The sequence below is a fragment of the Thermoascus crustaceus genome (genome assembly GCF_041956765.1).
Source record: "Thermoascus crustaceus strain CBS 181.67 unplaced genomic scaffold VTN00scaffold_1, whole genome shotgun sequence".
Lineage (NCBI taxonomy): Eukaryota > Fungi > Ascomycota > Eurotiomycetes > Eurotiales > Thermoascaceae > Thermoascus > Thermoascus crustaceus.
In genome coordinates this window covers 2324604-2342069 of record NW_027192527.1, presented here as the reverse complement: position 1 = coordinate 2342069, position 17466 = coordinate 2324604, and the positions used below count along the sequence as shown (strand labels likewise).

Below are 17466 nucleotides of genomic sequence, written 5' to 3'. Positions count from 1 at the left end.
TTATTCCTTACCGCACCTACCTGCTATCATTACTGTCTTGAGCCCGCGGCACTCAGCTCGGGGAGTGAACGGGTACGTGTCGTTGTGCTATGCCAGGTGGGGCGGGCGGCTTCATGATGATTCAGTACAGTACCTGTTTTGTTCCCTTCCGTTTCCAATCCTAATCAATTCCTCTTCGACTCTGACAACCGGCGTATATACACAAGATTACACACTGACTGACTGCATGTTGAATGACATATGTTTATGTCCATATGAAAACAAAACCTACAGGGTCAATCAGATCGTCAAGAGTTCTTTTCTTATCTTGTTATCGGTCCGATGTTCTTTCTCCATTTCGCGGTTGAAGTCAGCTCAGACTTTATAAAGGTACCCATGTGGATCAACATGTCCACCTGAACGTTCAGTTCAGTCTTCAGACTTCAGACCTTCTATCCCGGATGTGGAACGAAGGACAGTACAACAAATCCAGTCCCCATGAGCCGCATCGGACGGCACGGAAGCAAGCTAGGTACCTTACAGTAGGGCTTATGGATGGGATCATCAATTTAGTACAGCAAATGGCACGCTGGGCTTGCTCCGATGTTTTTCTTCTTCTTAAACAAATACTACACCTACCTTTCTATTCTTGGGGACAGCACTCTGCTGTACTGTACGTGGGCAGGGCAGCCATAGATAGCCCCCCCTTTGCAAATCGCATTGGCAACGTTCACGAGCTCAGAGTTGGTTGTTATTTCTTCCAACTCAACGAGGCGGATGCTGAAATACTATGGAATGAAGGATAGTAGGGAGGCATATATATATATATTGCATTATTCCAGTATATATGGTTTTCAGTCTACATACATGTCATAGGTATATATTCATCCCTTATAAGAGGAAGAGTTTTCCACCAAGGCCAGATATATGTAATTTCACTCTAGATCAGATTCCATTGCTCCGAGGTCCACCTAAGATGCCTGAGGCTATCTATCTATCTATCTATCTATCTATATATATATATATATATATATAATATGACTTGGTTGACCTACTTCAGCACTCCCACTTAAACAGTTATATTATCTGCTTAATAGGAAAGGGACTCTTAGCATAATTTTCGGTTCTAATAGCGGGTGGATTGTAAAGGGAACGGCGTATATGTGTCTTCAAGGTGCCTCTCTCTCTCTCGCTATCATTGAAGACGTGCCCTGACAATCTTCCCATTGTTGCTGATCGCGAACGAGGAACATCAGTTCCTTCGGACAGAAAAACAGAAAATGCAATGCGTTCTCACGGCTAATTCCTAATCTGGAAGACCAGCCCGCCAATCAGGATCTTCCAGACCGGTGTCGCGCAATGACTCGGACGTGCTGGCCTGGATGCCGGTGCCAGCCAGCTGCGTGCACAAGCAGAACACATGGACAATGACAAAGAGCCACGTCATCCAGCGGGGGCTGACAATAGCGTAGCCGTTCCCTCTTAAGGATTGAATGGTTCTTCCCAAGGACATGTACATCGTGGCGGCGATGAAGGGGGGTGCGATTGTAAGGCCCAGGGGCCCATATCGTGGATATTTTTGCTGGACCATACTCGACCGTAGCAGCCTCCTGATTCCACTGTGATCGTGATCTTCTGTCAGACTGGGTTTGTTATGTGGATGATCGGCGGATAGGAGACGTACTGATGCCACCGAGAATCATGGGTATTGTCACTTTCAACACCGGCCAATACAAACAGACTCTCGCTGGGATCATATTTTCTCTTAATATCCAACAACTTTGTATAGCTGGTCCCATAGAAATCATGCACAAACATGTTATTGTAGGGATTCGCCTCATTAATGTATGCACCGGTCTCCGACTCCCGCTCTCGCCACATCTTTTCTTTTGTCTCTTCCATCCAGTTTGCTGCATCCTTCAGGGCCTGTTTGGGTCCCCCGGGCTGAGTGGAGTTGATAGTCGCACCGTTGGTGATGAAGTGCACATAGGTGGCCCGCCAGACTTCGTTCACGGCCCCCCACCATTCCTCAGAGATGCTTTTCATCCCTGCACCGCCTTATAAGCCAACAGTGGCATAGGTGCCCGCCGTCTCATTCTGTGCGCGCAATGCTGTTCGCAGGTAGGAAACAAGCTTATCGTGTGGCGTGTCGACGAGCTCAGCGCGACCTAGCAGGCGGGTGGAGATCAGGCTTTGGCCACCAGCTTCATTGCTACCAGATATGGTGTTGAAAAAAGCTGTGTAATTCTGGTATTATTCAGCAGTCCAAGTGATGGACAGGTTCCCGTTATCGCTCTGGCTGCGAAGGTGAGAGATCACAGGATCCACGAGTGAAGTCATAGCTGCAGGAGTCATGTTGTAGCCAAAGAATACTTGGTTTACATCAACGTCACTGGTAGGCTTTTTCATAGATTGGGAGAACATCATGGCCGTCTCAATCTCGATCATTCTTTGCCATCGCCTTTGTTGACTTCATCGGGTGATGATGCATCTTACCCCAACGCAAGATCGAAATGTCACGATGCAAGGGCCGATGACAGTCTCTTCACTTTAGTGCTAACGTCAGGAATCTTGGTGGCACTTCAGGAGGGGTGGATAAGTTGATTGATCTCGTGTGATTAGAAGTAGAATTGCCTATGAATGAAAATCGAAGTCAAGTTTTCATTTTTGCGTGACAATGACTGTTCGTCTGTTCGGCTGGTCATATAATTAGTGATTGTCTTTATTAAATTAACTTAGACTGATCTGCCCGCATTCCTCTGGACCGGTCATATTTTTGGATATCTCCGACGCGATCAGCAATTATTTCATTCTTAATATGGAACGCACCTGGGTTCATTAGAGGGTCGTGTTAGGCATTTGGACATTCCTCTTCCCGTGTTGGTGTTGATACACAAGAGTGATAATTAAGTGGAGTAATTAAGGCACTTTCCAACTTGTTGCAACGGGTGGGTCCGGCAACTAAAACTCTTTAGTGTCGGCATGGGGGCTACGGCGTTCTCTCTCGTATTCGTGTCTCTATTTCCTAAAATGGAAGAAAAATCTGCAGAAAACCGTTGGACTTGGGGTGGCGAACCAACGTCCCTGGTAAGTATTCAACTAACACACACGACGGACAGCTCAAGCTTCTTTATTTATGATGCCTTTCACTACTCTATAGAATTTATGCGACATTTTTCGGATAGATTTACGAGCCCTACCTAGGTAACATTAGACCATTTGCCACTTGCATTTTATTTTCTTGGTGTAGTACTGGGTCCGAGTGTGGGTTCTAGTCAACCTTGAAAGTTGAAACCCCTTGGGAGTCTCGACATTATTGTTATTGCTGGCGAATAGATTGACGTCTTGGCGGTGATCCATCGTCCCTGAACAACGTAATTCTATTTCGGATTAGGGAAGCCTCCCGTATTCGTATTGCATGCCTACCTCCTTCCTAGGTAATATTCTTGCAAGAACTTTGGAAGGTCTAAACCATAAGCAAATCAGCCACTTCAATGTTGTGTGTGCGGTCCTTATTCGCCCTACCATCTAAGTTTTTATTCCGTCCTCATTATATGTACACAGTCTTATTATCCTTTCCAGCATCACTGTGGAACGCAATCCATGCCTCTCACGATCTACTTGACAATCCGAAACCTGCCTACTCGGGCGGCGAAACTCTCCGCGGTCGAGTGGTTTTCGATTGTCTCAGCGAAGTCGATGTGAAAGATGTGTGAGTCTCATTCTCCGGATACGCAAAGACAACGGTGAGGAAGGTGAAGTGTGCCGGTGCTCCCAGAGCAACTTATCGAGGCAAAGCTCTGCTGTTTGAAAAGGAAAAGATTCTTCTCCATCTAGAGGGCACATTAACCCCTCAGCTTTGAATGGCCTTTTCAATTTACCTTTCCCACACACATCCAGCGTCAGTCAAACAGATTGCCATGGCCGCCAAGGGACCCGTTCGATAGTGAAATACCCCACTTATTACCACCGACCTTTGCAGCCAATGTCAAAAACGAATCGTGGGAGATTGAATCTTCAGATCCAGGCGGAAGTATCCAAGCCGCAACGCATCTTATGGGCAAGTCACCGCTCTTCCAGGAAGTAGTACCTTTGAGGTTTGTACCATTGGTGATATCCGAAGAGAAAGGCAATGTGTCGGCGTCACGACAACAATTCTTTACAGTCCACAGTCTCCTATTACTACCTGAGAACAGAGGGAAGAGACTCGGCGTGCAAGGAAAGTTGAACTCTTGGCTTTCACCGAGCCAGCAACCTCGATTTAAATTTCGTGTTACCTTCACTTATCCTTTCCGCATGTGCCAATCTGCGCCGCTGGCCTGCTTTTTGGAGATCGATCCCATGATGGAAGATTCCACCGCTTACCTCGGTTTCTCCCGTTTTCATAGAGTCGGTGTCTCTCACACTCAAGGAAAAATTACCATTTTAACTCGGCAATACACCCATATATCAGCTTGGATATAGATCGCAACTAGCTTATTACTCTTCATAATCTGGAATCGCGCTGTATAGTTATGGCACGTACACCCCGTAAGAGTGCAATCCACTCTGTGGGGTTCGACTCACTGAAAAAAAAAGATATTCTCCTGCTCGGGGAACTCTGGCAAAACTGATAAAGCAGAGTAGAATAGAGGTTATCCAAATAGCCTCGCAGTTCCCAGCGGTTAAATTTGGAAGTATCGCTGATACGCCTCGTAGTCCAATATCCAGATGGTGATCTGCCCGTGAGATGCTGGATTCTCGAATCTGAAGGCGGTCCCGTGCCATATGCAGTCCAGAAAGGCAAGAGTCAAGTGAACAGAAAAGGAAATTCGACGCATCTTAATCTGCCAGAAATAGCGACTGCCCTCATCCTCAACAAACGTAAATGATGTTGAAGTCATAAAATAGTGCTGGAGCTAAAGGTCCGCGAATGAGAAGTTGGCATTGTGCGCAAGTCCTTCTGATGATGATGTCTCTTGAGATGTGGCCACGCAAGACTTTGTGCTCGATGCGGGCGAATCTCTTTTATAATGTCACAAGACATGACGGAAGTTGGTTCTGTGGGCGTGTTGAGACTTCTTTGATCCCGTATCTTCTCCGGACAGAGAATAATCACCAGGTGATTGAGTGGTCAGTACAATTAGTGCCTGCCGGTTTAGACTCGTCGCACCGGAAACTCATTGCTTTACCAGAAAGAATAATAGACTGACCTTGATGTGACGTCTCTTACAGTTGGCACAGCCCAGCCGCGACTTGAAAAGGGAACGTCGGGAACCCGAGCCTTTGCCTCTCCTCTTCTTCTGGGAGGCTTCCAGTTCTTCGGACATGGGCAACGTGTTTGGCAAATTCGCACCGGGTAGGTTGGCTCATCGCTGAGCAATGATAATGTACATACATATACATAGGTCACCTGTTTGGCATGACCAGATCAAATGGAGGTTTATTTTTAGGCAGCGCAGCGGAAGTTACGTTGGATTGTCTAAGCTAGCTAAGGAGACTATGCCTAAGACAGGAAGGAGATGCACTGCCAGTGCCCCTGCTCAGGCGCTGCATACAGGAAGTTGAACCCCATCCAGCCACTTCTACCACTTACTGTATAACAGCAACTAGCTAGAAAGATAATAGCCATAGGGTAGGCAGGTAGGTAGAAAAGTAGATAGAGATGAATGCCTGTCCTGCCTATGGTTTTATATTTAAGAAGCAGGCCAGACACAACCAAGGCGTCTCGAATCGAACAAGTATGAACATAGTGGAAACAGCTAGCTAGCCATTTGTTTTCATTTACCCATTCATTGACTCATTTCTTCATTTCATTTCCACGACACGACTCCTGTACATAAATATAAATAAATAAGGCAAATTTGCGTTAAAAAAACCTTAAGTTTAAAAAAAGCGGTTGAATCGTCGTGCTCGTGTTTCAGCGTGCACGTGAGAAAGAGAAGAGACCAAATAAGTAGGTAGGTAGATAATAATAGAATAAGAAACCCCACCAATCAGGCCAACCAACAAGCAAACTTGAAAAAAGGGCATAAGAAAACATATTTCTGATCTATTCATTTCATTCACAACGAAACACCCCAGAACCCCTTTCCTCCACAGACGCCTAGCCAATCACGGGGATGGCCTGAACTGCTTGCGCCACCCGACGGCGACCAGCTCAGGTTCGAGACCTCGTAGTCGCATTGCCACGCGGCTGCGGGGCCGCGCTCCTGCGTGGTGGATGACGACGGGCCGGAGCTGGCGTGCACGTTGGGTGAGATGGCAGCAGCGTTGTGCTGGTTGATCAGGTCCCACACCAGCACGAGACAGTCGTCCGCGCCGGATCCTAGGGTGCCGCGTCGCGTCGGAGACCAGTCGATGCAGTTGATCGAACCCGAGTGGCCCTTGAGCTCGAGGAGGGCTTGGCCTGGTTGTCGGACGTCGAGGATGCGGATTATGTTCGAGTCCTGGGAGAAGGTCGCGAGGAGGTGGGCATCATGGGGGGATGCTGCGTATCATGTTAGTATCCGTAAGGATGTAGACTATCAGCAGAATCGGACATACCCGCAATACGGAGAAGAGGAGGCGGCCATACGGGTGGCGCATGAGGGGTTGACGGGCTGGAGTTACCAGGGCTCATAACTGTACAATTCGGTTAGTAACTGAAGAAGACCATTGGTCTTTGAAACGGAAGACGTACGCTTTTCAGTTTTCTCGTTTGGCTCGTATATGATGGTACTGTGTTCCAAACTGCGAAGGTCGAACATCCGCACGCTGCCATCCGCACCGCAGCTGACAAATACATCGACACTGTTCGCGCAAAACCGTACATCATACACCTCTTTATCGTGAGCGATGAGCTGCGTCTTGGCAGTGAGAGTCGGGATATCCCAAATCGTGCAGGTGGTATCGATACTGGATGTGATGATAAGGCTGGGGGAGATCGTGTTCCAATCGAGCGAGGTAATCGGGGCGGTATGTTCGGGAGATTTCGAGTTGGAGAGGAGAGCTAAAGGAGATAGTTTGGCCGCTGGAGGATCTCTCTGGTTCGAGGGCCGCGTGATCGAATTGGAAACCTGGGACGCCTGTGAACTGGGCAGTGACCACAGACGCAGATGGTCCCCTGAAGTTGCCAATAAGTCTGTTGACTGTTTCTGGGAGGATGGGGGCTCCCACAAAATTCTTGTTACGGGATAGGAGTGCGTTGCTTCAGCGGTCTTGACATATTCCAACTTGACTTCCCCAGCTATCGCGTCAGGGGTATCGGGATCTGGCTGCGTCCGGTGGGCATCGATAATTTGAATCTGGGACAATCGTTAGTCAGTCTGCACATATCTACTATACAGGATGGGGGGAACGTACATAGTTATGACTATCTTCCAAGTAGCTCCCAATGGCGATCTTTCCAGCGAATGAGCCTGTAGCAGCCATCGGCCACTTGCTCCAGTCCACAGCGTATATCGGCCACGGCGCAATATAGTTGCTGTTCGTTGGCACCTGCGGCTCTCCTCCGTTGTTGTACGAATTGGGGCTCATCGTAACATCTGCTAGCACTGAGTCTCCCTGTGGTCGTATGTCTGCTAGTCCTAAGGGAGAATACTTTGCACCCTGAGGGGTATGGGGCTGATATCCCGTGCTGGGAGGCGAGACGTATTTCGAGTTCTCGGGAGTATTCCCATATTGCTTGTACTTCTGCTGGTCAAACCCCGCAGGGCTCGACCTGGAATGCCCGCGCGAATTTATCGTGACGGTCGTCGGTTGCTGTTGCGACTGCGTGGACAGCTGAGGTAAGGTCGGGACGGCAGACGGCGCAGTGTTCGTGGATAACGGGGGCGGACGGTTGGTATTCCCGGGCTGTAGAGCACCAGGAAGAGCGTTGCTGGTGGTGGTGCCGTACTGGGAGTGCTGGGGGGTGGACTGCTGGACGTTGATGGATGGGGGGTTGCTGTTCGCAGCGTCCGGAGGGGCCGCGAACTGATGGTGAGGTTGCTGGCGGGGCGCAGAGGCCATGGGGCCGGACACAGGGATATGCAGCTCCTCAGGCTGGCGCCCAAAGGCGCGACGAGACGAGTCGAAGGACGCAGGGTTGGACATGGCCAGGTCAGAGTTCCTCCTGGGCGTCGTATAGGCAGAGCTGTCCGCGGCGAAGAGAGTATCCGCTTCCGTCGACGGCGGGCCGTTGGTGCGCAACGAGGGAGCGCCAACAGCGCCTAGAGTCTGAGCAGCGTGGTACATGCCTCCGAGAGCGCCGTGCGAGCTGGATGATCCATCCTGGGCATCCCCAGCGTGAGGAAAGCCGTGGAAAGGCATGTTCGGCCGCGAGCGTCTGCGCCGTTGTCGTCCAGACTCATGACGAGATCCTTCTCCGCGTGCGCTGACTCAGCCTTTCCCCGCAGATATGTTATATCTCCAGATACGGATACCAACTGACGATCCAGATATCCAGACGAACAGACCAGCAGACGAACAGAACATGGACGACCACATCAGCCAGCCCTACGCCCTCCTGCTGCTCCCCCATCCGCCATCCTCGTCCTTCCCCCGTCTGAAGGAAGCTTACGGCCCCGGGTTGTCCGCCGTCTTCTCCAAGCTCTCCGCGACCCTCGATGGCGCCAACCGCATCGCGCTGCTCGACATCGCCCTGCCTGTTCCAGGCGTGCTCTCTCCACGCTGCCAGCCGAGAGCCAAGATCTTCAACAGTCTCCAGCGTCTTCTCGCAAGCTTCTATAAGCTCGTTGGCGTGATCTGTGCTGCAGCTAACATCGAACTCGACGGGCCCGGCGGGGTCGACACGCGGGTGTTTTTTGTCGACTACGATCCAACCGGAGGGTTATCATCCTCCAAACAGGGGCCGGTGATTGACTTACGGACGTTGGCAACTTGCGGTCGTCCGTGGGAAGACGTCTACACTTTTGAAACAAAGACGGGAAAGGAGCTGGCCGCAGCGTTCTCCACCTATTTACGCTCTCAAGCTGGTGATTCTCAATTGCCCAAATTTTCTGCGGTTCCAGGTGGGGAGGAGTCGATACCATCTGACGACCTCCTGACTACCAATGATAGCCAGTTATTTCGTCATTATTCCGTTGCTGTCGGCGGCACTTGGGATCATCTCCATGTCGGGCACAAACTGTTACTCACAGCAACAGCGCTGGCGATTGACCCCCTTGCCGATTCGAATCAATCTAAAGAAAGACTTATGACAATTGGTGTTACAGGCGATGAGTTGTTAGTCAACAAGAAATATGCCGAATTTCTGGAGAGTTGGGATGAGAGATGGCAGAGCGCAAGGTCTTTCTTAGACGCCATCATTGATTTCTCTCCACCGGAGACGCATGTTGCCAACATCCAGCGAATATCAAATCCAGAGCCCAACGGGAAATACGTCCTGGTCAAGGTGACGCCGGATCTGTCTCTCAAATTTGTGCAAATATCAGACCCGTTTGGCCCAACCATTACGGATCCAAGTATAAGTGCATTGGTTGTTTCCCAAGAGACACGCTCCGGTGGGAAAGCTGTAAATGACAAACGAGCAGAGAGAGGCTGGCCTAGTCTAGACGTATTTGAAGTTGACGTACTACATTCCGGGGAGGTAGCAGAGACAGCAGAATCCACCGCTGCCAGCTTCGAGTCGAAGATAAGCAGCACGGATATCAGGCGGCGTCGGATGGACATGGCCAAGGGAAATCTCTAGGAGACGCATTCCAACTACATGATAAACTTCTGCAGCCGTCAAATGGTGTTTCTATGACCCTACATCATATCATGTCTTCGACCTCAACTCCACCTGATGACGTCGGACAGGAGGGCAGTATGGATCAAGGATCCAAGTGTGAATGCATAGGAAATGCCTCACGGGTTTTTCTCACTCGTACTCGGCGGTCTCCGGGTATAGCCAACACATTTGCTTCTGCACTGGTAAGCCTGTAGAAATCTCGAAGCCAAGACACAGGACGGTTGTGGCTGGCCTTGTGCTGCACGGGGAACCGGGACATCTTGCACCTGCAGCTCACAAGCAGTTCGTCACGGTGACTGTGCAGCCAGAGGCTCTTGTGCCCCTGAATGCAGTTTCTGCGGAGCATGGGGCTTGCCGGTCGCGGACGGAAAGATTGGTGATGTTGGTGATTCCCCTTTCATCCTGCATAAATAATAAATTATTTGAAAATCAACAGTCCCCGCGCAGTCGGATCGCAGTTGATGGCTTGTGTGTCATCGGGGGCTGTTGGCTGTGTCCCCGTGTTGCTCACCAACAGCCCTGGCGACGCTCCGGGTTTCTATTCGGGCTTCCAAAAGGGCCTTGTGCGCCTGCAACACCGTGCAGAAAGCATACGGCCCGTCCATAATGGAAGTTGATCACGGTCTTCTCCCGACTGCGCAGCGGGCCGAACGAAAGGCAAAATTCAAGACAGCATCGCAGCCCGCGAGGTGGTTGGCTGGCGTGGAGATGAGCGATTCGCTCTGCCTGTTGGTATCTTCGCTCCTCAGCGGGGACGCTCTTCTGGCCCGGGGACTCGCCTGAGCTGGCCTGCAGCGGTACGCCCGCCGCGCAGCTCCAACTCTTCATGCTTTGCGCCCCGGCCCATTCGTCGCTCTCATGTTTCGTTTTCTCTCCACTAGTTGCTGCTTGACCCAACAGGCGCACGGCGCTGCAGGATCGTCCTCATCTTTCGGGACCTCTGTGGTCATGTGACCGCGATTGTATGGGCGTTCGAGCCTATGAGCGCCTTGCTCGACATGTTGCATGGAGCTTGGATCTATCTCTGCGGCCCCTAGCTAGGCTGTGAGGCAGGGAAGAGCGCGTCTACTTGTTGACGTATGTGAAACACGACCTCTGTTGACCGGCTGGAGGCCCCTGAACTTATATTGTCTCTGTCCGCCCGAGTCTGCGAGGTCCCCTCCGCTGTCCTCTCTTATATAGCTCTTCTTGGGGGTTTGCGTGAGAAGCGTGCTTGTCTTATTTACAGAGTTCCTCGTGGATTCCATGTTGCCTGGCGTGGGCCAACCAGCCGGTGATTCGGCTGTCTCGGTGCGGTGACCATGGACAGACCACGTCTCATTGGAGATCTGGCGGACGAATTGCTCAGTGCTATCCTGTCTTTCCTCGTGCCAGGCACAAGTGCGTCCATGGGCAGAGACTGTTATGAGAATCATCAGCAGCATAGAAGCTCCGAGAAGATCGAGGACAATGCTTCCTGCTACGGGGAGAGGACAGACCTGGACAGGTTCAGGCTCGTCTGCAAAAGGTTCATGAGGATAGGGACTCCACAGATGTTTTCACGATTTGTGCTCAGATTCTCCAATGAAGGGTTCAAGAGGCTGGAAGATCTATTGAACATGCAATTGGCCTGCCACACGAGATACTTTACGTACATGGTGCGGCCCTTTTACCGAGGACATGGTATTATCTCAGCTACCCACATAAAGCTCTAGAGACACTCAAAGCTGACGGATATTCGTAGGTTGGAAGCGTTTTCTGGACGACGTCAATTCGAAAACTCCCAAGGTCTCCGAGCTTCACAGGCTTCGCCTCAAGGAGCAGAATGCCCTGGTCGAAAGCGGCTATGACCTAAAGCTATTGAAACAGGCAATGGCTGCGTTCACGTCCCTTCAGCAAGTGAAACTCCTCAGACTGCAGGATGAGGCAGATGAGGAAATCTTCGAGTGCATCAGAATCCGTGGCATCAATGAAGAACATGTCTGCCTGGACTGGGAACCGGCGTGTTCCCGGGCAGTAACGAACCTGGCCGCTGCCCTCCTCGAGTCGTCTAGTATTAGCTGTCGTTTCATTGGACCACAAGTCAGCCCTGAAGCTGCACTGAAACTTGTACACACCCCAAAGATGATACTCTCAGCGCTTGCTACACGCCTGACCTGTCTAGACGTGAACTTCCACTCAACCAAAGACGTCAGCTTCATCATGGAAGAGCTCTCTGACGTCTTTCGCACCTTCTTCACAGCAGCCCAGAACCTGGTCACCGTCAACCTGGGGTTTCCCGCAAAACTTCCCCTCGACCTCCGACTGGAGGACATCTTCCACCGCGACGTACAAATGAAAAAGCTCAAGACTCTGGGAATCCAGGGCTGGCGCCTTAATGCGGACGAGATCATCGACCTCTTACGCCGCCACCTGGACCAGTGGAGCTCGCAGCTGCGCGAGCTCCGTCTGTGCAACATCTACCTCCGGGACGGGAGCCGGTGGCGGGACGTGCTGGCCATGCTGCACGATGAGATGAAGCACCTGGAGCGCGTTGACCTCCGCGATGTCGATTATTGCAACAACTTCGACATTGAGTTAATAAGCAACGGCATCGAGGTCCATAACCTCCACGAGGCAGACCCGCCCCCGCCTCAACCACTGCTGCCATCATCTCTGGAGGTGACGAACGGAGATGGAGACGGAGACGGAGGTGAAGACCAGCAGCTCCTCCCATTGTTCTCTTCGACAGCCAACAACAATCACCATAGTAATAACAACAATGGCACACATTTTCTGACAATTCTGCACCAAGAAAGACATTGGTGCCCGGAGCTTTATTATCATGCCCTGGGCATGACTCCGGACGAGCTGAGATCGCTGACTGCGGATGAGCTGGGTGACAACGGGACGAGGGTGACCCGGGAACAGAGACTGCTCTGGGAGGCATGGGTGGTTTCGTCTTCAAGACGGGGCCGCGGAGCTGAGCGGTAGTGATTTTCACTTGAGGCGGACAGCTATCGCTAAAGGTATATAACCGGTAATCAAAGGTCCTACATAGATACTGTAACATCTCGAGCAGTTTGAAGAGAACAAGAATTAAAGCTAAAGGCAAAGCCATCAATAAACTAGAACATAAGACGTCACAGGATGCTGAAGCCTACCTACCTTGTATTCTGTACAAAAACCAGTATAGTAGGCGCAAGAAAATCTACTTGATCGTATCTAATCTACCTTCACCTGCCCAACTTACTCGCTCGGTCACTCATCCCCCCACGGGTCCATCCTCTCATGTCCTTCTCTTTTCAGTCTCCGAGTCGTGGACGGACGAGCGGACAGGAGGTAGCCCAGATACTTCTATTAAATAATGTTCTAAAAATAAGTAAAATTTCTTTCCGATGATACCTACCTTACGAGGAACCCAGTCTTAGATACTCAGTTAATATCATGTGAAAAATACATACATATCCCGTTTTCTCACTCCGCACCCGCTACTTGAACTCCCTCTTGCTCCTGCTCTGCTCTGCTCTCCTCCTACTATATAGGTACCTAGGTAGCTTTGCCCTCATTCTCTATTCTCTCTCCTATTAACAACATCCCTGACGCTTTGTCCTACCGTATTTACCTGCTTCTGCCTTTTCCTCGACTATAAGCTTACGGATGTGCATTTGTAAAACATGATATCAATCTACGACCCTGTTACTAAGAGCAAAGAGGGGCAATTTCGATTCTATCTCTGTCCTGGCTCATTCTGGAAGAGCCAAAATCCCGCTCTGATTCTGCAGTTCGCTGTCATGGTAATTTCCACAGCAGAATTTCAAGGGTCACACTTGCCATTTAAATCTGTATCTGTATCTGTATCTGTAGTCTGACTTCCCATTTCAGGGCGAATGGATACTAACTTGCTCACTTCCTACCTAACCTTGGGGTGAGCTAGCTCGTGCCTCTTTTAGAAGGATGCGGAAGTCACAGCTGTCAAGATTTGAAACCATCAGTGCTGTAGGTATCTAATACAGAAAGCAAGCACCACTTACTTGCAGCCATCGCTCTCGTTGTACAGCACAGTGTAGGACCTTACCTTCCTTCCTTCTTTCCTGTAAAGATAAAAAAAAAAGTTCCAGCATCAACTGCCTGCGTAGCGCCTGCTAAGGTATTAAAAAAGAAGTCGTCTGGAAGCTTATAAAAGCCGCTCTTCTCCCCCTCCCTCTCCTCTTGTCCTTCTCTTCATCCATCCAGCTATCATCGACCTAGGTGCTTTTCCACGGATTACTTCTTTCATTGACCTCAGACCTCAGCAGCGACGTCTAACCATGTTGTTTCTCACAGTATATCAATGTCACGATAATATACGTGTGGTCATATGGTCATATCTTGTTGTCATCATCGGTCGAAAAAAGTCCCATTCCGCTCTCCTCCCCTCTCGTAAGTCCGCCAGTCTAAACCTGTAGACAAGACCCTCGGAGCCCACTTGCGAATATATTGCACCCAGATTGGAAGGCTACGTACGGAATAAGGTGAGCGGTCATGATAATAAAATTATCTCTGAGCACCTGCAAAGATGAGAAACCAAGCCAGTTATCTTTGAACCACTCAGTCAGCGTAAGCTTAAATTAAAAAAAAGGACTTTCGCAGGCAACAAAAGTAATGGCGGCTGGGGCGAAGCTTTTTCCGCAACGGAAGCATGAGTTCCGTACGTCATCCCAGGCAACGAGGCTTCGCTTCCGGAGGGATCTCGTTTTGTTACATAGGTATATGTCTTGGGAGGGTTTGAGGCTGAGACATGACCGCTCTTGCTGTATTCTTTTAACCGTACCATGTAAGTACCTAGATACATAGCTCTATTTAGTGCGACCAGAGGTTTCATATCTGTAATGATATCAGATTCCAATTACTGTGCAAGGGTCCGATCTGCCAACGCGTCGTTCATAGCCGTCTGGTCGCGAGTGAGGGTGAAATAGAGGATCTACGATACGCCTTGAATCAGATCGGGTGCCCTCCAAGCTGTTAAGTATTATTTCCTTTTATGGTGACGGATAGAGTCTGTTCACCTAGCTGGCCTCGTGTTCTCTCGTCTCGAAGTCATATCAAACTCATGATGTACAGAGCATGGACTTGCCTGAAAAATTACAAAAGAGATATAGCAGGTTATACCGGGGCCGGAGAAAAGAAAAAATAGTCCTCAATCACCTAATCAGATCCAGACCAGATTCGCCTCAAACACCGCCTGCTCCCGCACATGCCTCAGCAAATACCCGCACGCCTCGGCCGGAAACTCTAGCAACCTCAAGATCCGCTCGTCGCCACTATTCTCCAGGAACATGCAGATGGCGATGCACTCCGACCGCACACGCGACTCGATCCACCACGACTTGACCGAGCACATGAGCGCCAGCCACCAGGCCAGGATGACCAGTGCCCGGGGGTCCTTCTTCAGCAGTAGGTTGATGTAGTCCGGTAGCAGACGGCCCATGAAGGGCGTGTATTTGGGGAAGCTCTTCGCGGAGCGTTCCAGGTTCAATAACGGGGAGAGCATCCGTAGTGGCCAGTGGTAAGGGTTGGTTTCCTCCGTCGTCGTGTCGTCAATGTCACATAGGTCTGCCAGTTCAGGGTGCAGATCGATGCGGCCCAGACGGTGGTCGTCAAATGTCCCTTTATCGTCGTGCGACTCCATGAATGTGGTCCACCAGATGCTCTGGTAGAGCCACGGTTTGGTCAGGTGGAGCAGATGTCGGAGACCGGATTGAAGTATGAGCCAGCTGAGTGCCTGTTCCGGTGGTTCGTGGGAGAAGAGCCACGAGTCTGATGGTCTGTATTCCTCTGCGGAGAAGGAGCGGACGCTGGACAGGAGACAGGTCGAGAAGAGCGCGTCCATGTTGTGCAGACCGACTGTGGAGTGGCGGATCTCTTTCGAGTAGAGACCGATGGCCTGCTGCCAGTGGTAGGCTTCGGCAAGCTTGTAGCTGCTGTTGTCGGGGAGGATGCGGCAGAGATGGGTCGTAGCGACGGCCATGATACTGTGCATGAGGTAGGGTTTCTACATACCACACGGTCAGTCGTCCGTCTTTGAAGCTATTGATTTTGGAAGATATCTCTGACATTAAATGCCAACCGCATCATCTCCCCCTTCATCACGTTCCGAGCGGACTCTGTCCCAACGGTATTCAGCGTGAAATTCGTAAAATGATGCAGAGCAGCAAGACTATTTGGCATCTTCGGCGGCGTAATAACCTGTATACGTCGGTGCAAAGGAGTCTTCAGCTGCAGCAACTCATCGATCTTCTCTGCGGCCGCGAAAAGGGACATCGAGTAGGCCGCTGAATCGGGCGAGGAAGAGAGATCAGGTATGTTCTCTAGGAACTGGGAGGCAAAGCCTTTTCTCTGTATCCTCCGGGTCTTGGTCTGGATAGCTGTATAGTCGCAGGTTATGCCGTATATTTGACATCTGCGGCATTGGGGTTTGGTCTCGTCGCACTTTGCACCATTCACTCAGTTAATTTGATTACTATTCGAATCTGAAGGGGATATTAGGAAGTGAAACCCTACCTTAACCCTCCTCCTCTTACAGTTTGGACATCCATTCCTGGACTTCCGGTGCGGTCTGCGAGGGTGGTATACTGGCTCTTCTGAGGGCTGTTGTTCCCGGGTCGTCGTCGTATCTTCTAATGCAGACCTAGGATTCTGACCGTTCGGACGCTTCGCAATGCGAAAGACAGTCTGCTGGCCTCCTACAGCAGCAGGCCGCAGAGACACAGAAACAGACGACGGGTCTCCGTTCTGGTTATAGTTATACCTCCAGAACTCGATCTCCGGAGGTGGGGATGGTTCCGGGGTAGCTAGCATTGTCGTTGACTTCTGAAATTGAATGGAATTTAGTCAACTCTTGGAGCTTTGGGATATATATAAAATCTAATCGACGATAAAGTAAGTAGTGAAGTCACTAAACCAGCTCTTCGTGGTTAGATTAGATAGAAACCGTCAAGCAGAGCAACGGTCACGAAAGTTAGCAAGGGTAAGTAAGCAGCTGAAGGAGCGCTAGATGCTGAATATATAACTATCTGCACTCCAAAAACATTTGCTATATGACGCAAGGCTAGAAATAGAAACCAATAGCAGATCTCCGGCCCAAAAACCATTAAAATTTCCAATGGAAGCCGAGGCTGCTTCACGATTCATCCGCAGAATAAACGCAAGCACGAGAGAGACATGGATCCACTGAACACGAGGCAGGCCCAGAGATCTCCTATTCCGCATGCGGCAATCCTCGCATTCGCTTAGAGGTGTGTATGGAAAGTGTACGGCCAGCCTACACGTGGATACGGCCAAGAACTTTTGTAGCGAACATAAGGTACAGTGGCTCAGCTCAGCTACGGCCTCCATTCTCTCTTTCGTCCAATGGATACCATAGAATGATAATCAAATCAATTGCTCGGATGCTCTTCTGATATATGGCTCCCGTATTTACTGTATCGGCTCAGCCATGCTATGCAATGCCATGCTGGCTTCGAGATCATCAATCAAGATATGTGACCGTCCTTGGAGAAATCTCGAGTCGATGAGACTAGCTAGGCAGACAAAAGCCTACTCTACTGTCCAATTAGTTACTTCCGTATGGTCAGCTAGATGGATGGATAAGAAACAAATATAGAACAATCTACCCGCTTACGCAGTACTAAATTTGGTAAATAATATGCTACCTAGGTATCTTATGAGATCAATATCTATCTGCCTATGCTTGCAGCGCTTTGCCTAGCTCAAGTTGCATATAGCAAGCGACTTGTATCTATTTCACTCTTTCCCTCCGTTAATTAGCGTATGCCCTTCTTTCTGGGAAGGGC

At 50.2% G+C, this 17466-nt stretch overlaps 5 protein-coding genes across 5 annotated transcripts; 2 read left to right on the top strand and 3 right to left on the bottom strand.

The window, feature by feature from the left end:
* Nucleotides 1-1285: 1285 nt before the first annotated feature.
* On the bottom strand, nt 1286-2025 carry VTN00DRAFT_831 (uncharacterized protein; the record flags this gene model as incomplete). Its single annotated transcript, XM_069435150.1, has 2 exons — nt 1286-1598; nt 1664-2025. 2 exons carry the CDS (start codon nt 2023-2025, stop codon nt 1286-1288), a joined length of 675 nt encoding a protein of 224 aa, XP_069291538.1.
* A 3998-nt stretch (nt 2026-6023) lies between these two features.
* VTN00DRAFT_830 (uncharacterized protein) lies at nt 6024-8250 on the bottom strand (the record flags this gene model as incomplete). The annotated part of the gene is made up of 4 exons (XM_069435139.1): nt 6024-6448; nt 6505-6582; nt 6641-7244; nt 7303-8250. The coding sequence occupies 4 exons, from the start codon at nt 8248-8250 to the stop codon at nt 6024-6026; spliced, it is 2055 nt and encodes a 684-aa protein (XP_069291537.1).
* An 88-nt stretch (nt 8251-8338) lies between these two features.
* Nucleotides 8339-9631, top strand: VTN00DRAFT_829 (uncharacterized protein; the record flags this gene model as incomplete). The annotated part of the gene is made up of 1 exon (XM_069435127.1): nt 8339-9631. One exon carries the CDS (start codon nt 8339-8341, stop codon nt 9629-9631), a length of 1293 nt encoding a protein of 430 aa, XP_069291536.1.
* A 1343-nt stretch (nt 9632-10974) lies between these two features.
* On the top strand, nt 10975-12625 carry VTN00DRAFT_828 (uncharacterized protein; the record flags this gene model as incomplete). Its single annotated transcript, XM_069435116.1, has 2 exons — nt 10975-11335; nt 11397-12625. The coding sequence occupies 2 exons, from the start codon at nt 10975-10977 to the stop codon at nt 12623-12625; spliced, it is 1590 nt and encodes a 529-aa protein (XP_069291535.1).
* Nucleotides 12626-14822: 2197 nt separating this feature from the next.
* On the bottom strand, nt 14823-16471 carry VTN00DRAFT_827 (uncharacterized protein; the record flags this gene model as incomplete). The annotated part of the gene is made up of 3 exons (XM_069435105.1): nt 14823-15665; nt 15728-16102; nt 16175-16471. The coding sequence occupies 3 exons, from the start codon at nt 16469-16471 to the stop codon at nt 14823-14825; spliced, it is 1515 nt and encodes a 504-aa protein (XP_069291534.1).
* Nucleotides 16472-17466: the final 995 nt, after the last annotated feature.